Raw genomic sequence first — 23,948 nt, 5'->3', positions numbered from 1 at the left:
AGAGCAATGATGATAATACACATCACTGTCAGATTCTTTTTATATTTATCCACTGTGAAAGCATATTGTGTATCTTTATTGAAAACTGTTGATTCCAGTATGTCTTTTATTATTATTATCCTTGAATCCTTTGAGTCCAGACCAATATTTTGTAAGATTTATATAAGTTTATCATGGGAGCAGGACTGGCACATAGTATTTTTCTTGTGTGCGCGATTAATGTTCGGCACCTTTCCAAAAAAGGTTTTTTGAATAAAGTGTGAATAAAACGAACAGGAAATGAAAAACAAATGAAAACCGCTTTACAGTATAATGTTACCGATGGATTAGTCCTGCTTATACAAATTTTTTCAAGTTATATAAATTTTCAAAATAATATAAAATAGTAAAATTTTGCTAAAAGGGATTCGTCTGGTTTTCATTTTAGTGAAATCCCTGTTGCAGTACATCAATGTTGATAAACTGAGCAATATTATTTTCTATTGAAATTATGCCAAACCATTTAGTTTTTCTTGACTCATGCTTGATCACAGGTAGTTCTTTATTAATTGTAATTTAGAAAATGTTCTCTCCCCCTTAGCAACTGAAATGGGCAAAGTCAATCGTATTCTCAATGCAATCAGTGAATTTGCAAAGAGTTCTTCAAGGTTGTTGTTATAAATCCATTTCTGGTGTACTATTTTCTTCACTTTTTCTAGATAATAATTTCAGCTCTATTTGCAGTTCTTCTACTTCAATGTCCTTATTTTCTTTGTCACTTAATGCTTTTTATAATGAACTACATTTTTTTCCCAACTGTTGGTCTTCCATGTTATCACATTCTGTAATGTTGTACAAAAATTCAAAGGGCTCCAAAACTACTAAATGAATCAAAACGCTCCTTCATTAAAGTAATTGCTGTTGTGAACAAAATGTCAAAAAATTTGGTTTTGAATTTCCTTTTTGCATCAACAGGCTCTGGGGTATCTGGTTCCTCGTCATAGAATTTCTTTCTTTTTCGGATCCGATTATCTAACTCAGGACTAAAATTGTCTGTTAAATCCACATCTATTGCGATGCATTTTGCTTGGGAAATATAATTCTCGAAAGAATCTTAAGAGTTATGGGAAATGAGAAATTCAGTTGTCCTTTTCAATGCAGTTGCTGCTGATTTAATATTCATGCTTTGTGATTGTAACAACTTGCTTGTACAATTGTATTTCTGTAAGTACGTCGTGCCAGATCATTAATCCACAAATGAATTCAAAACTATCTAATTTTGATGCGATTCATTCCACTGTTATACGTGTAAGTGAATCTTTTTCCAATTGAACGACTTCTTTAATGCAGAATAAATACCTTTCAATCTGGTCTTCAAAGCACTAATGGCATTAACATGACTTTCCCATGTTAATACCGTTAACATGGGAAATTATTCTCTTCAGCACTTCATCCCAATGTTTTACTTCACTCAAATAGAATTTGTTTGTCCAAAAATGAACGATTTGACCACCAGAAAGTCGTTTTTTAACTCAGTCAACTTTCCATAACAATCAAAATTCTGAGTGCTTCATTCATGTCTCTTCAAAATCAATGTCATGTGTCACCAATCATTTGTGCCAACCTTTGCTAAGGTAAATTCATCACTACTAAATATTTTGCAACAAAAACAGAACACTATCTAATTTGGTTGAATAGACAAGCCATATTCTATCCACTAATTCACCATTTGCTGTTTTTCATTGGAAATATGTTTCGCTAAATGATCACCCAAGACGGTCTTTCAGATAATGTTTAATTTTAGCTCGTGCTGGCCCTTTCAGTACTATCTTTTCAATTTGAAAATGTAAGTTTTCTGGCCAATCCACTATGTTCTCAAGATCAGAATAGCTAGTTATCTCCACAGCACTCGTTTCTACATCACTATTTGAACATTCTCTTTCAAACACTACGTCGATTGAGTTCCCATCATCCTGTTTAGTTGCACCTGTACCAGTATTTGATTCAATCTTAATGCAAGCCTCATCAGTTTCAGCTCCAGGGCTCACAATGGTTACAATTCCACCATCATGCTTAAGCTCACTTGTGTCCATTGGTTCGATAGTGTGAACAGAATTATCCTTGTCTTGCCCATCTTGCAGAAAACTATGCAGCGTTCTTTGATTCCTTAATTGCTCTATCAGCCTCTTTTCTTGATTTTTTTTATTCTACCAACCAGACAATTTTTTCTTTCGATCCATATTTCGAGCGAAGTGGATTTCCTGGGTTTTTTGGAAAATTTAAAAATGGGTACAAAAATTAGAGAATGATAAAATTATGAAAAATGCAAAAAATATTTTTATTAAAATAACATAAATTTGAAAATAAAGATAAAATTACCGTCGTTTAAAAATTTAAGAATGAAAAATAGATTGGTATTAGATGTTATATTGGTGTTTTATTAAACAACCTCCCAAAACTTTACCCAAGCACTGAGGTTCTATAAGGAAGATAAGTCCCTTGAAATATTGCTTTAGCAAAGTTCTGGGAGGTTCTCACAAATATTTATCCTATATTTTCTATTAATTCATAATTTTTAAATTCTTCTAATGAAAACATCAACCCTAAGGGTTGGACCTTTAACTCATATTTGAAAATTTAAAAAAAAAACCAGGAATTCCACTTCACCTATTTCTACAAATCTTTTTTAACCCAGTTACATAGGTACATTTCTTCTAAAGTAAGTGAAATATGCTATCCTACCTTTATGTCTTTTATACAAAACAATATTTCTTTTATGCCAACAATTGTTCAATATAACTTGTTGGAAATGTTACAGAATACTAGTCTGCTTAGTTCTCAGGAAGATTCAATGAAAATAGATAAGAGAATTTTACAAGAATGTTTTGCATTAGACTCAAGAGTTCGCCGATTATTTTGTGTCGCTGACGCCGCCCTAACAGCCCGCTAATATAACAGGCTCGAATGTCAAGAAGAATGAGTTATCAGTAGTAAGACGACTTTTAGGGCTGGACCACATGCATCCAATCCGATTAAAATTAGGATACGGCCCTTACATGGAACTCAATAATTAATCATAAGTTGATTTACGATACATCAAAAAAATAAAGAAGAACTATTTTAAGTATATTTTCGTAAATTTTAATAAAAAATTAGAGTGATATAATCAGGTCCAGAACACAATTTCAGAATTTATTTGTTCGTTTCTGGGAAGATCTGAAGGGGCCCGAACGGAAGACAATGTACATTCATAATTATATGTACCATTCGTTGTTCGTTTAAACTCTTATCTCATATTTTTTGACATCTTTTAGGCGCCTGTGTATATTGCACACGCCACCAGCCGGGCCTGCATGGGAGTCAAATGTTTTTTTCAAAATGTATGAAGCAGAAGTAGATATGTTTTTGTACAAGAACAACAACTGATCTTTTGCATATCATTCTGAGGTTTATTACTGCATTGCTTGTACTTTTCCACTTCTGAATTCATACTGCTCTTCTGCTATTATTTTATTTCAACATTAAGCTAAATGTTCTGTAATCAGTACATCTTAATGAATATGGTTTTTTGGTATTGGGATGATTAATACCAGTCATCAATCAAGTTAACTTTTTTTTAGCATTTCAACTGGAACTAAATCTGACTCAGTGCTTTAATTTTTTTAAGTGCTTTTCATACTTCTTCAGTTAGAGTTATTCAAAATAATTCCTAGATATTTAAATTTCATTACCTGTTCCAATATTTTTACATTTAATTTCTGTTGATATTTCCATGTAAGAACTCTGCATATCTGTGGCAATTGAAATAACTACTTTTGGAGATAATCTTCTTTTCCCGGATATGCAGTTGATGTAAGTAATATTACATCACCTACATATCCAATGAAATGAAATTTTTATTGTTTGAATTTTATTTCATTTAATTTCTGTTTAAATTCAGTTATTATTTTGTCCATAATTATATTAAGTAGACATGGACTCAAAGAATCACCTAGTATAGGAAATAGGAATTTTATGCATATTTTTATGTGATATATTATTATAAATTCATTGTGTGTGTGTGTATCTTTGATCATTTCAATAATCTGCAGTGGTATCCTTCTTGATACTAGTACTTTCAGGACATTATGTAATCTGATTATAGGAGCAATTGGAAAAATAGGAAATGCATGCTAATTATAACTAAAACTTGTGAAAGTGATGTATAATGAATTTAGAGAGCACATAAACTTCATATAAGACTAAAGAAAGCATCCTTATAACACAATAAAAATATGCATAATACTTCATTAAAATAAAGTGAAATTACCTCATTCAAATTAATCTCGATAACTTGATCATACTCACAACTTGGATCAGGATTTAACAGTTTTGAATGTTTATCTGCCAGATCAGATATTTCTGAAATATGCAGGAAGAAAATCAGTAATGAAGACCTATAATTTATACAGTCAATTCTCACTATAGCAAACTCCCAGAGCCCCCACAAGCATTGTTTGTTACAGTGGAAGTTGGATATAGTAAAATTCCTTTACCCCAGCAGTATGCAAGTGGGACTTTGATCATAGCTTTTTCTGGTAGTTTGTTATAGTGAGTAAGTCTGTTATAACAGTGTTTGCTACAGTTAAATTTATTAATGGTTACTTTACCAAATTTTTTTTCTTTTCAGTGGTATAATTTGCTAGTTTAAAATACAATCATTTATTTCAGAAGAAGTGATAATGATCTCTTATGTACTAAAAGACAAAATTTTGACCAGAATGTTTGTGTAGAATATAATTTATATTGTCTCTTTTAATTCCATGCATTAGCCTTGCTATGAAATAGATTTACGATGAAATTAAGTCTTTTTTTATACTGTATATAGATATACAACCCTAGAATGATTTAAACTTTACATGTAGTACTATCGCAATATCCCCCCCCCCTCCACCGAACTACATATCAAGAATTTGATGATGATGTCAACCCTTGAGAGATTATAAGGAATGGATAAGTGGTTAAGGATTTTAAAAAAAAAAAAAAAAAAAAAAAAAGGAACCTGTTGATACGTTTCTTTAAGAGAGAATTTAATCATAGAGAAAACAGTGTGAAAAAGGTTCTTTCAAATAAGAGTTAGATGATGGGAGGGTGGCCTGGTAGGTGTGATGATAAAGAATGGATGGTGACCAACAGCTCTTTGTGTTTTTATATGCTTAAAGGAAAGTGGAGGAATAGCAGCCAGTTCACGAGAACACTATTCATATAAATATCCACAGAAGAGGTATAAAGAGGTATAACTGGACTGAATTTTTGAAAGGGGTGTATGGATGGTGTGGGGTGGGTGGGGGATCAATTAAGCAGAATGCCATCATCAAGAGAGCATAAAGTATTTTTTTGGGGAGATTTTTAGTACACCACCCCCGCAAACAATGGAGCAGTATTCTGAGGTAATATCTTCACAAGAAAACAGAAACAAGAATTCTGGAAATGGAAAAGGCTATAAATATGATGTATTCTTATGTCAATAATACCATTAAGTCAGACAAAAAGTATAGTGGTCAGCGAATAGTAAAGAGATCAGTATTTAAGACACTGGCTACTGAAGATTTTGAAAAGAGCTTCCATAACTCAGGAAATAATGACCATGCTATCTGGTTGAAAAGACTAGAGTTTGAATCACAGATGAGGTAGCCAGTCTCAGAGGTGGAAAGTTTTCCGTGTCATACTAATGAAAATCCAAGCTTCCCCAAGAAAATTTGAATGTTTCATCCCATAATACAGACAAAGTGACAAAAGAATATACACACAATGACAGACAGCCAACTATGCAGATAGGATTAAATGCCCTATTAGAGCATGAATTAGATTTTTTTTTTTTTTTGTAGCTAAGTTACTTAGTGACAAGTGGCTGAGCCTAACATAAAGGGAAGACAAAAAGAGGAGATTTTGAAAATGGGACTATTTGGCAATTACAGGGTTGATCAAATTAAAAAAAAAGAGAAACTGAGTACTGTCATCAGTAAAACTATGAAGAGAAGTTTTAGTTAGTGAAAAAACGTCATTTATTTGTAGGAATAAAAATATCTGCAAAATTACAGAGCCTAAGACCATCCAATGACAAAGGAGAGGAAGCTCTCCACCAAGAAATATGACAACCAACCAACAAGTATACTGTCAACAAATGCCGTCGAAGTCAAATAAGCTAGATAAGCTTCTACATGGTTTGTGTCATGACCAGAAGATTTGCTATGGAGTAAGAAAGATTTAAAATAAGAAGTGATCCCTGTTCTGGGTAGTGACCCTTCCCATAATGCATAGCATTATACATGTCTGCAAAGAGATGGGCTTTGCATTATGGGATACTAAGGCAAGTGATGTGAAGTCTTAGCTTCTTTATATGAGTTGCCCCAGTCCTGAAAATACTTCAGGTGCAAACTTTGTTTATTTACACTTGGATAAAGGATTAAGCCAAGTATATACTTTCTTGTTATCTTTAATTTATAGTATAACCAAGTGAAAAAACTTCCAATAAAATCCATTCTAAAAATAAATATATCATCTTCTTTCTTCATCCACTTTATGACATAGGTCCTCCCCACCTTCTTCCATTTTTTTCTTCTCTTTTGTCTCTGACCACCATTGCCATTTGTTATCAATCTTGTCCACCTTTCATCTCTCATTCTCCCTACATGACCAGTTCCATCTCCATTTTGAATTTTTTTTTTTATCCCTTCTATTATATATCTCTTACTCTTTTTTCTTATTTCTTCATTCTTAATTTTATCCTTTTAAGTAATTTTCAGCATTCTTCTTTCTAGTTTTCTTTGTGCTATCCTCAGATCTTCACATTGCTTCTCTGTTAAGCTCCATGTGTCACTACCATATGTAAACACTGGTGTCACACACACACACACACACACACACACACACACACACACACACACACACACACACACACCTGTTGAATATTTTCCTTTTTAAACACAATGGTAGTTCTCCTATTATATGTTCTATATTTATTTTGCCTTTCTTTAACTCTTTTTTGTCCAAGGTACATATATTCATCTACTTGATCTAGTTCTTTTCTGCCTACAGTTATGTTCCTCTTCATATTCTTTTGTCATATACTATGTTTTTTCAATATTTATGTTAAGTCCCATTTTTAGGCTTTCCCACCATAGTTCATTTGTCATAGATTGTAGTTCTTTTTTTACTCTTTGCGATGAGTACTATGTCATCGGCAAATCTTAGATGGTTGAAGTGCTTTCCATTTATATTAATTCCTTTCACTTCCCAATTGAATTTTTAAAATATTTTTCCCAATGCTGCACTGAAGACTTTGGGAGAAAGTGGAGCAACCCGTCTTATTCCTCTTTGTATTCAGAATGATTTTCCTATGCTTTCTAGTTTTATTGTTGCTGTTGCTTTTTCGTATCGTTTATTATTAGTCTAATATATTTCCTTTTCTATATTCTGTTTTTCCAATGTGTCTATCATTTCATCTTGAAATATGGAGTCAAAAGATTTTGTGTAATCTATAAACATCATATAAAGATCTATTTGGTATTTGTGACTTTTTTCTATTAATTGGTTTATAGTATGAATATGGTCTATTGTGGAAAATTTTTTTTTCTAAAACCAGCTTGTTCTACTGGTTGAACTTCATCATTAATCTATTTAGTAATATTTTTGAAAACAGTTTATATACTTGTGAGAATGGACTTATTGGTCTATAATTATTTATTTCTTCTTTATTTCCTTTTTTTGTGGATTAGAACAATAATTGCATTGTTAGGTTCTTTTTTTTTTGTTTGATGATGTCATTAAATAAATTCAGTTCCTTCCATAATGTCCTTCCTCTTGCCTTTAGATGTTCAGCCAGTATTCCATCTTTACTTCAGATTTTATTAATTTCATTTCTGTAATTTTTTTTCTAAAACCAACTTGTTCTACTGGTTGAACTTCATCATTAATCTATTTAGTAATATTTTTGAAAACAGTTTATATACTTGTGATAATAGACATATTGGTCTATAATTATTTATTTCTTCTTTATTTCCTTTTTTTGTGGATTAGAACAATAATTGCATTGTTAGGTTCTTTTTTTTGTTTGATGATGTCATTAAATAAATTCAGTTCCTTCCATAATGTCCTTCCTCTTGCCTTTAGATGTTCAGCCAGTATTCCATCTTTACTTCAGATTTTATTAATTTCATTTCTGTAATTACATTCTCTACTTCTTCAAACATTATTTCTGGTATCATCTCGGCTTCTTCATTTTCGTCATCTTCAGTGGGTCTGAGATAAATATGTTCATACATAGTGGTATAAAAGTCTTCACATATTTTCATTATTTCATTTTTTTCGTACTTTCCTTTTTATTTTTAAGACATGTAATCCAGTTCTTTCCTTATTAGTTTCCTTCCTTATCACTTTCAATGATTTATTCTTTTCCTATAATTTCTTTCTTTATTGATATCATGGCTTCGAATATCATTTCTTTCTCTTATCACTAGTTTTCTAAACTCAATAAATTCTATTTCTTCTCTAGTACCTTTACGTCTTTTTCCTTCTCAGTTCTTCTCTTTTCTTAATTAAGTCTTTAGTATTTTGACTTAATCTAGCAGTTCTTACTTTACTTTTTTGCTGTTTTTATCATTTCCACATTAGATTTCTTTATTGATGATATGTTTTCCATTTGGGGTGCTTAAGGGTCAAAGCTATATAACTGAGAGGAGACCTCCACACAGCCTTTAAAGGAATGTGGAGAACCAATCAGGGCTTCCAACTTAATGTCCAATCTTCACCTTCTCGTGGTGCACCCTGTTAAGTATCTCCCTGGATACTGAACGAACGAGGATGAGCTGGCAATTTGGGATTTAGCCGACCAAATTTTATTCTTTATTTGCTTAAACCAAAATAAAAAATGATGGTACAACATGACAGAATTTCATGCTGGCTGGGGCGTGACAGATTAAACAAGGTCCCCATTGTTTTCGCCAGAGAACCAAGGCAAACAGCAAAAAGTCAGCTACTGGAACAAATCCTAAAGCCCACTCCAACTCAATATCACCAGAGTTAAAGATTAGTACTATCAACATAAGAAGTCTGAATGGCAAAGAAATGGAGCTAGCTGAGGAATTGGATAAGTACCAGATCAACATAATAGGGGTGACTGAAACAAAAAAAGACAAAATCTGATGAGATTTTTCTGAGCAATAAATACAAAATGTTATATTCAGGCAATGAAAATAGGAAAAAGATGTTGTAGCTATAGTACTGAACACAAAAATACGAGGCAAATCTTGAATTGCAAGCAATATCAAGTAGAGTTTTGTGGGCAAATTTCAGAATGGGGAATTGGACAATGAGACTTATTTGTGCCTATGGTATCACCAAAGGTTCTGCTAAGGTAGAAGCAGAGGAATTTTTTGAGGCTTTAGAGAAAGCAACTGACACAATGAAAAATTGGTCCTTGTTGGGGATCTAAATAGCCGAGTAGAAAATGATTGCCAGACATACAAAAATATTTTGGGAAAATTTGGAGAAAAGAGCAAAGCTAATAATAATGGCAAATACCTATTGGACTTCTGCACAGGACATGGACTGGTTATTACTAAAATAATGTTCAAACATAAAAATGTGAACAAATTCACATGGAGAGAAGAGGCAAGGAATAAGAAAAGTCTCATTGACTATGTTATTGTTGATAGTGATGTACACCAGTGTACAGAAGATTTGAAATAGAAAGTGATCACTATTTAGTCTTGAGCAAGATAAAACTGAATTTCATGTTGAAAAGAATAACATGTAAGAAAGTTTTAAAGTGAATAAAAGTTGAGCAGCTCTCAGGTGTAAACCGAGACTAAAATAGACAAACATTATTGAAGAAAAAATGAAAGAGTTTGAGAACAGGAATCAAATCTTGGAGATTCAGTGACAAGCCCTGAAGAAAATACTGCCTGATTCCACCAGAGAGGCTTGTGGTGAGGTTGTCTGTAAGGATAGAAAAATCAGGACTCCATGGTGGACACAGGAAGTTAAAGAGGCAGTGAAAGAAAAGAAGAAAGCATATAAAAAGTTCCTGGTAAATAAATCCACTTGTGCTCTTAGAGAATACAGAGACAAATGTGAGAAAGCCAAACACTGTGTAAAACTAGATAAACAAAAGTCATGGGAGGACTTTGGAAAGAACATAGAAAATAAATATCAAGAAGGTGGCAAAATATTCTGAAGGCTATTGAAAAAGCTCAGAAATGGAGGAAAGACTGCTGTAAAAGGAATTAGAGATGATAAAGGTGACATGAAAACTGGCAAAAAAGATATCCTTGAAGTATGGAGTAATTACTTTGAAAAACTGCTCAATGAAACAAGCAGTGATATCACAGTTTTAAAAAACACTGACCAGACATGCAGTCGGGAATATATATCCATAATTGAAGTAGAAAAAGCCACCAAAAGCCTGAAATGTGGAAAGGCAGCAGGAGTAAATGATATTCGAACAGAAATGCTCAAGTATGAATAAAAGTCTTACAGTGGCTGCACAGCATAGTCCAGGTGGCCTGAACAGAGGGACAAATTCCAAATGATTGGAGTAGAGCTCTCACAGTACCCATATATAAAAAGGGAAATAAAACTGAATGTAAAAATTACATAGGTATTTCTCTACTGAGTGTGCCTGGTATTGTATGACACCGTTTGTAGGTCTCTCCTTGGCATTTTGCCAAGAATAGTCGATTCATGCTGAAGGGGAGAAAGAAATGAAGGATGTACTAATTGGTCGCCAACTTTTTGTTGTCGCTTTTTTGCATTATTTTTTTATTATTAATTTGTATGATGGATCCAGTATACAGTCAACAAGTTCTGTTGTTAAACGTTTCAGTAGCTCTTGCAAAATAATATTGAATAATGTGCTGACATTCTGCGAAAAAGAATCATCAGAAGGCCTTGTTCGTCTCCTCGTTCCCCTTTCTCAAGTCATAAAACTTGCAAGTGCAATTGTGGGTGTATTGAGGTCGACTGTTAAAAGAATTTGTAGGGAATCAAAAGGTGAAGGTAAGCCAAAATTTATATCTCCAAAAAAAAGTGGTAGAGAAAGAAAACCATCGAAACCGTAGCTTTGATTGATTTTGATGTAGACGTTATAAGAAGAACTATTCATGAATTTTACATGGTCGAGAAAAGAGTGCCAACTGTTCCAAAATTGATTCCTGTGCTTAAAGAAAAAATTAATTTTTCTTGGAAAAGAGAAACTTTAAGGAAAATACTTCATGAAAACGGATTTTGTTTTAAAAAGTCCCAGAATAAACGGAAACTTATCATGGAGCGAAGTGACACTGTTTTATCTAGAACGCAGTATTTGAGAGCAATAAGATGTTTCAGGGAGGAGAAAAGACCGATTGTGTATCTAGATGAAATCCCATATTCTCCAGTTTACCCAACAGCTTGTCGTGTGGTATCTATCAAATGTCTTAGAAAAATCCATTATCATGGTGTATCCATTCCATTTATCCAACTCGGCCGTAAAATGAATGAGTTATAAAATATGAGCAAATTGCTAAAACATGACCTTCCTTTAGTAAATAAACCCATGCTGTTCCCTGCAGAGTATAGAATGCTTGTCTACCCATTTTTGTATGCGAGTTCTTACCAATGTCTTTAAAATCTTCACTACCACACCAGAGATACTAAAAGGTCGGTAGTTAGACACATCAGTTTTTGCACCACCCTTGTGCAATGTAACTATCATACATTCCTTCCATTCCTGAGCTGACACTCAAGTTATATGAATGTGTGAAAGGCCTAGCCAATTCAGTTGAACATTCCTTTAACGAATGGGCAGATATTCCATCTGTCCCTATTGACAAATTCTTATCCAGGTTATGCAAGAGCTGTTCAACCTCATTTTCATGAACCTCTAACTCTTCATCCAACATAGCAGTAGCACCATGCTACATACACCTAGTTGATATATCTTATCAAAGTGAGCACTCATTAACTGAACAATCTCCTTAGCTTCCGACACTCGTGTACCATCTGCATTCAATAAAGTTATTCTTCCACATTCATTCTTTCTTTTGCTTGTGGCATAACGATAAAATTCTTTTGGATTGCCTTTAGCTTGCATGCCAATTTCTTTTCATACTCCGTCTTAGCTTTTCTCACAATACTCGTTACTTTTCTGGCCTGAGCTTTATATATTTCATAACTTCTCTCATTCTTATTCTCAGGATATTCTTTCCATGTCATCTTCTTCTTGTGGATCTCTGGCTTAATAAGGCTGCACATCCATTTCACTCCCAACCTATTTATTCTTCGAACACTAGGGATACATTCAGATACTGCCTCATTCAAGCACTTTTTCAAAGATTCCCATGCATTGCTGACATTTTTTCCATTCAGTAACTGATACCAAAGGGACCAAAGATAGTATTCTACTAAATTGATCATAATTTCCAGCTTTGTAATTCAGCATGTATCTAAATTACAAAGCTGGAAATTGAAGCTTCGATTTAATCGGCGCTTCAATACAAGTAGATACTTCCCAAGAAAGAACAGCATGATCATTGTCATCACCAATTGGTGGTAAAATAGCCATATTCTTGACAGAGAATATATCCATAGAGAACCCATAATTTGAAATCAGAAGCAAAGCATTATGAAAACTAAACAAAACACAGAATTGAATGAATCATGTATGATGGATTCAGTCCTGGAATGTTTAATTCCAGAATGAGTACAACGGTGCAGGAAAAAATTTTTTCCATCCATACTCCTTGAAAGAAAATTCTATGCAGCGATACTTCATTGCATATCACGGGACCTGATACCACGGGACCAAAGATAGTATTCTTCTAAGTTGATCATAATTTCCAGCTTTGTAATCCAGCATGTAGCCTGATTTAATCGGAGCTTCAATACAAGTAGATACTTCCCAAGAAAGAACAGCATGATCACTGTCACCAATTGGTGGTAAAATAGCCATATTCTTGATAGAGTATATCCATAGAGAACCCATAATTTGAAATCAGAAGCAAAGCATTGTTGAAAACTAAACAAAACACAGAATTGAATGAATCATGCATGATGGATTCAGTTCTGGAATGCTTAATTCCAGAATGAGTACAATAGTGCAGGAAAAATCTTCCATCCATACTCCTTGAAAGAAAATTCTATGCAACGATACTTCAGAAATGGCATCACTGTGATATGCAAATTGATTAACCTTATAAAACTGTGGTTACATTTAATGAAGACTCTAATCCTGGGATATCCCTGGTATAAATATCCCAAGATGTATAGGATTAAACCAATTTTAATAAATCAGCTTGGACAGAGCTGTTAGGTATTTCTATAACAACCCAAAATATGAATGACTTGAGCATTCTACTAAAAAGCCCACAAATAACTTACCCACAATGATGGCTTAAAGATTATTAATTATTATTATGCAGACTGTGAAGTCAAGGACTCATTATGGGAGGGGGGGGGGGAATCCAGGTCACACAATGCCTAAATACCTATTTAGGCAATGTGTGGCCTGGAGCTGTTTTACAGTCATGTTTTTCTGTTTTTCAGTCTGTACTCATATGCACAATTCCATAGGCTAGATATCTTCTTTGATACCATCCACTCAATATTTTCAACTGTCTTATCTCTTCTGAACCCAGCTGACCATGTTGGAGTATAGTATCAAAGCCTTCTAAAGAATGGAAGAATAACTTCCTTTTTCCCCAAACGTTTGTGGTATCGTCAAACATTGCAGTTATCTGATGTGATGACCACCTTAACAATGTGGCCTCTAAACTTTAACTCTGTCTGTCGCCACCACCAACTATCTAGATTCAATGACCATTTGCACCAAATTACCATTAATATAATACTCTACCTGCAATATCTCATTCAAAATACATAACCTTAAACTTAGCAACAACAAACTGACACTCATCACCATTTGTCAGGAAAACTATGTTCAAATCATCCTACAACGATTCTTTATTGGAAATACTCCTTTTTATTCTTCCTAATTTTGCATCATCAGCAAAGAAATGTATATTACTTTCCAGGCCAACTTCAGTTTCATTAATACACAAGTTAAATGACAACAGCCCAAGTACAGAACTGGAGTACTCCACTGGTCACCCTCCTTCTCTTAGACTCAGCACCTCCATAGATTACTGTCTGACATCTCAACCACTCTTCTATCCAGGTCACAAATATGTTATTTTGCATACCAATCATTATGAGTCTGTGTACCAACCTCCAGTGTGGAATCTTGTCACATACCTTGGCAAAATTCAAAAGTAATATACATCCCTTTCCGTCATCCAATTGCACAGTCACATACTATAAAACATGAGAAAATTGCTCAAGAAAAACTATTTAGCAATGCTAATGCCCTCTACAGAAAATTAAGATACTTTTTATCTGTCTGGATGTGTATCCCACCAAACTTACCAACACTTTACTGATTACTCCAGAGATACTATCTAGTCTATAATGGGTTGCTTTTGTCCTAGCTGCACCCTTGTATAATGGAATTACCTTGCTCTCTTTCCACTCATCAGAAGTGTTATCATGCTAAGACTTAAATTGAATAATTAAGTCACAAGTGTTATTAATTCTCTTGCAGATATTATTTCTTGGATCCATGGAATTTAAGACTCATCACGAGAAATTTATTCTAACCATGATTAACAATACTCATTCATCTCTGGTTGGTTGTGAGTACTTCATCAGTGAATGAGTTCAAGAAAAAAAACATTGTTCTAATGCCAATCCTAACCAAGCATACCATGTTATCTCCCTTCCAGCAATGAAAAGAAACATTCAATATCAATCCTAAAAAAACACCTTTAATAACTTAAACATTTCTATCATGTCTCCTCTTTTTTTTGTATATCAACTAGTCTTTGAAGCCTGCAGACCTACAATCTATTCAAATAGGAGGCATCCCATACACTGACACAATTTTGGTGATCCTTATCCCAATGGAATTTGGGATAAGAAGGACTAGATCTATGCATTGTAGTGAAGATATCGCTTTATTAAAATCTTATGAAGGGAATAACAGGCTCCCTATTTCTGCTTATCAGTCTGCATCATTGGCAAACTGAATACTTCCCCATAATTCATTTCCTACATTACCAATATACAAATTAAACAGTTGCAGACCAAGTATCAAGCCTTGCACTTCACCACTACCACTAGTCACCCATCTTCTTCCAGACTCAACCCCTCTCTACCCGACTATCTGTCCATGAGCCATCCTCTTATCCAAATCACCAGCTTCATACCTATCCCCATTTGTTTCAGTTTATGCAAAAGAGTTCTGTGTGATATCCTGTTAAATGCCTTTGCAAAGTCCAGCAGTATCAGTGAGTAGCCATTTCCTTTATCCAACTAAACTGGATAAAATTTTGCCTTAGTCATGTAAGCCAGCGCTTCCCAAACTGTGGGCCGCGGTCCCCTTGTGGGCTGTAGGTTTTGTTGAGGGGAGGGGGCGTGATATAATGAAAACAATTTTAAAATGTTTTAAGACTAAGTAGATTTTTTTTATTTTAAAAGAAACGTATTTAACTTTTATTATTTATTATTTCTATTTTGTTATTTTTTATATTTTAATGGACAAATTCACACATTGATGTTGGTTCACAAACTTTGCTTTCTGCGTATTTCGGCGCTTAATGAATATTAGTAAATATTGCTTATTCATATGTTTCATTTCAAAGCAGTGGTTAATTGTATTTACTTTGAATGCTCTACAAGGAAGCTCCAAATCTTCCCGTCCCTTTAATAACGCGTTCGTAATCAGGCACTGTTGATATTGACTTTATATACATATCAAAACTCATTTTATATTATCACTGTCATCCGAGCTAGTTTTCTATTACCAATAAAAGTTTTGCATATACTTCACGCATGAAAAAAAGCTTAAACAAGTTCATGTGGGGAGATAGTAACTCGTTTGCAGTGGTAAACAACACGCCTTCCCTAATAGCCACTATACTGCAGAGGCAATAAAAACAAGTACTTTTATTATTATGCCAGTGAATAAGGTATGAGCAGTCTGTGTAATATATTTCTCACCAAATAGTGCAATTAGAGACAACTGGGATAAAAACACACTAATTAATGAATCACATGTCCCCTCATACAGAAATTATGCTGTATATATAGACTGAAACAAAACCACATGTTGCATGGGCAAACACAGTATCTAACTAAAAACTATTGTTATTAATTAGATGTGTGTGAGTTCGATTTCCTAAGGCAGCAATAAAATTCAACCGAACGTGTTAAAATTGTAAATTAAAATTCGTAAAAGTGTTAAAACTAAGTAATATATACATAATGAATATTATGGCAGTTTCACATATGGAATTCAGATGAAGAGAGTTAGCATTTCAACTCAATTGTCAGCTATGCTTTTATCTTTCGGTTGTGTGATCTTTTGTTAATACCGCACCAATCATGTGCACGTTTTAATAACCTGCCTTTGCTGTCTGTTTCGTGTTAGGCTTAATTACCGTAAAGGGAGAAAAATCACAAAAAAGAAAAATATTCCTGGTTCGGGGATTCCCTTATTCAGGTAATATTTACTAATTTCATGTTGTCAGTCTGTGGTGTGCCAGAATTGGTAAGTGGTGATATTATTTGATCTATTCTACGTTAAAAAATTTAACCCTGAGATGGATAAGTGGCTGATAAAAAATAAAAAAAAAAAAAAATCCCGCGAACAATCAGAAGCAGAAACAGACTAAAAAAAAAAAAAAAAAAGGACAGTATTTCATATTTTACTAGAACAGCCCGCATCGTCTTCAGAACCAAACAGTAAGAGGCAAAAAATGTAACATATGCATTTGATTTTTGCAATATTCGCTGTGTATGTTTTGTATTGAATATAAATACAATAAATATTATAATATATCTCTCTATTACGATTTTTTTTCGAGGGGGGGGCGTGAAATATTTTAATTTTTGCAAAGGGGGGCCCTGACATCCAGAAGTTTGGGAAGCACTGATGTAAGCAAATGACTAAGGCAAAATCTACCCTTTACAAAATCTCATCTCATCCAATCCTGCCACAGAATTCAAATTATGCTCTTGCAATAGTTTAAATACCTCCAACTCATCCATGGCTTCTTTCCTATTCATCTTGTTCAAACTTAGCACTAAGACAGCTAACTGGTCTCTGGTTGGGATAAACAATATCATACTAAAGTCATTGCTTAATAATTCAGGTATTTCTGAAGCATCTAACATTTTCCTGCCTTCCACAGTTGTTAAGGTTATTATTGAATGCCCATTTTTTTCTTTTACTTGCCACATAATCAGAAAGTGTCTCTGATTTCTCTTCTTTAAAGATAAGGCTTTTCAGAGTCTGACTTTGCCTTCTGCACCATAACCATCAGTTTCCTAGCCCACTTTTTATACTGCTCAACATTCTTTTTATGCAGCTCTTGCTTAAAAGTGATATTCATTCATTCAACTTCCAAACAGTTTTTCCTCCTGATTAAGGATGGCAAACCAGCTATAGCTTCCTAGAGACTACCTTTCACTACTACTTCCAGAGCACTGTAGATTTTTTCTACTACACATTTTTCATACCAGTGCACTGCTTCAGCCACCTTCGCAGTTTATTATTATAACACCCATCTTATAGTTCCACATATATACTTACTTTCTTATTCATATCTCTTGTATGATTTTCCACTTCAAATTAAAACTGTATGTCCCACTTTCTTGAACTGAAGGCAAATCTACCTCATTAGGCCAAGAATTTACAATTAAGACAGGGTGCATGTGGAATTATCGAGCTGGTAAGTATGACAAGCTTAGGAGTTTGATTGGTTCAGTGCCATGGCATGTAAAACAAGGGCTGGGTGGTGATAGTGCATGGGAGGCGGTTAAGAAGTGTTTGCAGGAGGCAATGGTTGACCTAGAGTCTGAATAATAAATCAGGTAGGGGTTAAATGGATGAATAACACCATTCAGCTTGAGCTGCAAAAAAAGAAACAACTGTGGAGGGAATTTAAGGAGAAAAGTGACTGGCAGGCACATGAACGGTATAATGCACAGGCCAGAGGGGTAATGAGTGTGGTAAGAAAAGCAAAAGCAGATTATGAAAGAACATTAGCCATGCAGGCTAAAGAGAATCCCAAACAGTTTTTTCGATATGTTGCAAGTAAAAGAAAAAATGTATATGGCAGAATGATTTTAAAGAATGCTGATGGTAGGGAGGTAACCGAATCAGTTGATATAGTGGAATTACTGAGCGAGCACTTTGCAACAGTATATCATCCAGGTGGTGACATTGCAGGAATGAATGAACCCATAGCTTATACGGGAATTGTGGTGAATGAAGTGGAAGTGAATAGTCTATTACAAAACCTCAATGTCAAAACATTTGTGGGATTGAATGGTATACCATCTCGTGTCGTACGTGAAGCGGCTAAAGAATTGTCAGTGCCCTTGACCATTTTATTTAATTTGAGTCTCAGGTCTGGGTTAGTCCCGAGCGGGTGGAAAGAGGGGAAAATAGTTCCACTGCATAAAGGAGGTTCCAAGACTGCTGTTGTAAATTACCGACCGATCAGCATATCAGGAATCGTTGTCAAGGTCTTGGAGAAAATAGTCAAGAAAAAAATACAGGATTGGATAGATGAAAATGGGATACTGTATGGGGGACAGCATGGTTTTGTGAAGGGTAGATCATGCCTCAGTAACTTGCTCATGTTTTATAACACAGTGACGGCTAAATTAGATAAAGGTAATGGGTTTAACAGTGATTCTACTGGACCTTGCTAAGGCCTTTGACAGGATACCACATGGAATTCTAATCAGTAAACTGCAGCATGTGGGGATGGATATATAGTTGGTGAGATGGATAGGAGGGTGGTTGATGGAGAGATATCAGAGAGTAGTTTATTCAAGAGTAGAGTCCAAAAGACGGCCTGTGATTAGGTGTGCTGCAGGGTTCTGTTCTTGGACCACTACTGTTCAATTTGTTCATTAATGATATAGGAAAGGATCTGAGAGGAAGTGTTCATTTGTTTGCTGATGATGCAAAGTTGGGTAGAGCAACAGTGAGTGCACAGGATGCCAAAATTTTGCAAGATGATCTGGATGGTTTGGAGGACTGGGCTAAGGAGAATGGATGTCAATTTAATGTGGCAAAATGTAAGGTTATGCATTTTGGGGTGAAAAGATTAGCAGCAGTATATCACATTGGTGGAACTGTACTCCAGGAGATTGACAAGGCTAGGGATTTGGTAGTGTTGGTGGATAGGGAGTTGAAGTTTAGGGGGCACATCGCAAAAGTGGCTAAATCAGCTTATCAAATCACTTAGTTGCTGAAAAATACTTTAACAAGCAGAGACAAACAGGTTATTGTTCCTCTGTATCAAGCCTTGATAAGACCCCATCTAGACTACTGTGCCCAGATATGGGCGCCAGGGTTTCTTCTGGATGGGAAGGAGGTGGAGAGGATCCAGAGATGAGTAACCAAGATGATAGCAGGTCTATGGAATGAACCTTATGAGAACAGGTTGAAGATCTGTGGGTTGCAGAAATTAATTGATAGGCGGAAAAGGGGTGATATGATTGAGACATTCAAATTACTGAAGGGTTTCTATAAGATTAATTCAGAAGATATTTTTGAGAATATGACTTCTAATCAGTAAACTGCAGCATGTGGGGATGGATAGGAGGGTGGTTGATGGAGAGATATCAGAGAGTGGTTTATTCAGGAGGTGGAGAGGATCCAGAGATGAGTGACCAAGATGACAGCAGGTCTATGGAATGAACCTTATGAGAACAGGTTAAAGATTTGTGGGTTGCAGAAATTAATTGATAGGTGGAAAAGGGTTGATATGATTGAGACATTCAAATTACTGAAGGGTTTCTATAAGATTAATTCAGAAGATATTTTTGAGAATAGGACTGGTGGTGGGAGGACTAGGGGCCATACATGGAAGATGAGCAAAAATGTGGTTAGCAAGGGTGTTAGAGCTAGGTTTTTTACTTGGAGAGTGGTGAATGAGTGGAATACGCTGCCAGAGTCTGTTGTGGGTGCCATGACTGTGAATGAGTTCAAGGCGAGGTATGATAGATACTGTGCGAATGTCAAATAGTTGTTCTTGACATGATGTTAGGTCCTCCCTCGATTGTTTTTTTTGAAGTTGAAATTAAGTCCATATTTTACACTTAGCTTCAGCGTCTCTTCTAGTAGGTTTTGAAGATCTTTTTTATTTTCAGCTAGCAGTACTGTATCATCTGCATATCTTAAGTTGTTTATATTCCTGCATCCTATGCCGACTCCTTTAAATTCTTCTAATTGCTGGAAGATATTTTCAGTAGAGGTTAAACAATATAGGAGAAAGAACACAGCCTTGTCTGTCACCTTTCTTTACTGGGGATTCCTCCTGATATTTTTATTGAGGGAGTTTGCTCCCAATATAGATTTATCAATAATCTAGTATTATTACCATCTACTCCTAAATTTCTGATGCATTTGATTAGTTGTTCATGTTGTATATTGTCAAAGGCCTGTGTGTAGTCAATAAAACATAAGTAGACTTCTTTCTGCTTCTCCAGATATCTTTCTATAATAGTTCTAATGTTGAAGAGTCCTTCTCTAGTTCCTTTATTTTACTTTTTTGTGAATACTCTTATTTTGTGTTTCTCCATTGGGATGTTTCCACTGGTATCTTCAATGCAATGAGAGCCTACAAAATTTTTGCAAGATTTGCTAGTCAGCTTCCTAACTTTTTCATGAAGTTCTCTGGTTTTGTGCTTTTTGTCCAGAAGTTCAATTTCCTTGCATCTGTTGTTGAGCCACAGTTCTTTTGTAATCCTACATTCTTTCCTGATCTCTTTAAGTTCTTGTATTCAGGATGATCATTATGTTTCTTTCTTCCCTCCATCATTTTCAGTATCTTGTCATTCATCCAAGGTTTACATGATATTACTAGATCCAATATTCTTACTCCATGTGTCCCTTTCCATCATATGCTGTTTAATTTATTATCCTTCAGTGCACTATAAACTTGCTTTCCTTCCCTTGAGTCTGTAATTCCCATAGTCAAAATCATCATAAATAACGAGTCCTACATTTATCTGTCTATGCAGTTCACAGTACTTTTCTAATGACCCCAGCCTGTAAAAGAATTCAGCTATATATATTATGTTCGGTTAAATTCTACCTCACAAGAAACAGCCTCAAACTAACTGCTTTACTTTTCTGCTTATCCTTCCTAAATACACTGTGCCCTTCACATTCTATTCCTGTATGGAGAACTTCTTTTGTTAGCCAGGTCTTAATCATATGAACATTAAAAATTCATCACCTTTATTTCTGATACTTCTCATTAGTAAAAATACATGATAACCAACCAGCAGGCTCATGTGCATTTAAGTAATTATTAATACCTCGTTGGTTCAAATAAGAAGTCTCAGATGAATCATCAACCAAATGTGAATGTTAGATGGTGCAATGCAGAATTTTGATTTTACTTGAACATTTGTATAGCATCAAGATGGTGAGGTTATAATTTGCTTTTATATTTTGGCACATAAAGATGTCCCAAACCATCCTTGTGGCTTGACTAGTGTGGAGTACCGCCCATCACATGGGACAGGCTGTCTGACTTGGGCCATCCAATGATACATGTTGGTTCCTCCCATCAGGGTTAGCAAACCCTGGTAGGTTTTCTTGCTCACTACAATGGAAACAAGTATTATAGAGGAACTTAATTATTTTAGGATAGTACTGCAAGAAACACCGTCATTAGCCTTATCATCGTTGACTCTACCTGCTGTATCTTCTAATTGTGACTAAGGTCTATTTCTGTGTTCCTACTGCCCTTGTACTTTCTTGTCTGCTCAAAGTCTGGATGTTCACTGATCATCCTGCTGAGGCTAATGCTCTTATCTCTGCAGAATGGACCAAGGCTAGATGGACCCCCAGAAGAAGCACAAATTCTCTTCAAGGGAGGTTGACCTACTAATTGCTGGTGAGCAAAACATTAATACATTTGTTTTCATTTGTTCTACCTTATAGATCCTTCAATGTAATTAAATTACACAGAAAATTGGAAAGTTATAGATCATTAGTTAAGACAGTAGTTCTTAACCTGGGAAGTAGTGTCCCCTGGGGGGTGCTGTGAATGCTGAAGGGGGGTGGTAAGCATTATACTACTAATATAATAAAAGCAAAAAAAGTCCATATTTAATCTAGCATCCCTATTTATACTGTATGTTTGGCAACACTGTTCAGAATATTCTATGTCTGGCAATACTATTCAAATTTATTCACTACTTATTTTTTAGAATTTTTACATTGAAGGTTAAGTAATTGGGCTACTTTGTCATCTGAATTTTCTACACTGAAAATCATTAATTCGGGCTATTATAATGAGTGAAAAAAGAAAGTGTTGTCAATATTCCAGTGAATATTTAAAATATGGAGTTATTCCGTCTATAAATAATGAGCAGTTACTAATGTGCTTCATATGTGAAAAAACTTTCTCAAATGAAGGACTGAAGCCTTGAAGAATGATTGAACCTTTAAGAACCAAGCATCCAAATAAAGCAAAATGCATGTAAAGTACTTTCGCGAATTAAAAACTAAATTTAAAAATAGTCCTGGACTTAAAGGGTTGGTTGCAAAACAAAGTAACCAACAAGAGAAGGGACTTGTGTCTTACAAACTTTCAAAATTAATTACGAAATGTGGAAAGCCACATACTATTGGCAAAACTCTAATCTTACCAGCTATAAATGAAATTTTAGATATGATGATTGGCCCAGGTAAAAGTAATATGACTTCAATTCCTCTCATCAACAGTTCAGTATCATCAAGAATTGAATTCTGGATCTTAGTTTTCAACAGCCCTCTTCAACACTTTAACCACAACAAGTAACAAACAGATAGGCCTATTATTTGATGCTTGAGTTCTGTCACCTTCCTTATGAAGCAGCACAATCTTGCAAGACCTCATATTAAACAAATATATCAAGGCAGGTGCCAACTCCCTGCCACATTCCTTCAAAATACATGGTGATATATTACCAAGTCCCACAGTTTTATTAGCATCACGTTTGCTCAATTCCCCATATACTTCTTGCTCAATTAATTACAGTTAGTCTCTCTTCCTCATCATACACTGCTCTCACACTCACCTTGATGTCACATTCACAAGAATGAGAGACCTTTATGAACTGCTTGTTAAATATCTCAACTATATACTCTGCAGCAGTTGTTCTTATATCATTTTTTGCCTATCAATGTCATTCTTCCATAATCCCCCCCCCCCTCGCTGGTTACTTATTGAAAGAACTCCCTAGGATTCATTTTGGCTTCATTAGCTAACTGCTACTCATACTTCATTTTTCCTACCCTTACCAACTATGTCACCCTCCTTGCCTGTTCTTTGTAATCCTCATGGAATTGATTATTATTGTTGTTGCCTCCATAATGCCTTTTTTCTCTGTATCACATGCTTGATCTATTCATTCATCCATTTCACACTTACCTTATTTAACCTTCCTTCTGACCCTTGCAGAAACATTAAAACATTGCTTCTGCTAGACAGTTTTTGAATATCACCCAAACAGCATTGATCTCCTTTCCAGCCAACTCCTCATTCCATGCTACACCTGCAGTTCATTCTATTCACCTCTATTTCACACCATACAAGGTGATTATGAGTTTCTCATAATCACCTTGTAGTTCTACACATAACCTTTCCTTACAGAAGTCCTCGCACTGCTGGCAACAGCAACCAACCAGGTAATCACTTCATGGTCACTATCACCAACTAGAGGTTGATTTGACACCTAATTTATAACAACATCCTCTGATGAGATGATCAAATCCAAGATCCTCAATCCTCATGTACCCTCTGTTACTGAGGTAGTTGTCCCTCTAAAACTTGAAAAACTAATTTTCTTTACTTCCATTTGCTATCTTATCATCCCAGTCT

General features: G+C 34.9%; 1 protein-coding gene across 1 annotated transcript in view; it reads right to left on the bottom strand.

Moving 5' to 3' along the window:
• Positions 1–23,948, bottom strand: part of LOC150102982 (aconitate hydratase, mitochondrial-like) — a 451,613-nt gene that overhangs the window by 181,313 nt on the left and 246,352 nt on the right. Inside the window, exon 12 of the mRNA XM_090398314.1 lies at positions 4,289–4,380. Coding sequence (XP_090254440.1) covers positions 4,289–4,380 — 92 coding nt within the window. The remainder of the gene's footprint in view (positions 1–4,288; positions 4,381–23,948) is intronic.

The sequence above is a fragment of the Typopeltis vanoorti genome, chromosome 9, assembly GCF_054136105.1.
Source record: "Typopeltis vanoorti isolate ZY-2024b chromosome 9, IOZ_Tvanoo_1.0, whole genome shotgun sequence".
In the NCBI taxonomy this organism is placed as follows: domain Eukaryota; kingdom Metazoa; phylum Arthropoda; class Arachnida; order Uropygi; family Thelyphonidae; genus Typopeltis; species Typopeltis vanoorti.
Note: the sequence above shows the minus strand (reverse complement) of the source record. Positions and strands in the feature narration are given on the sequence as shown.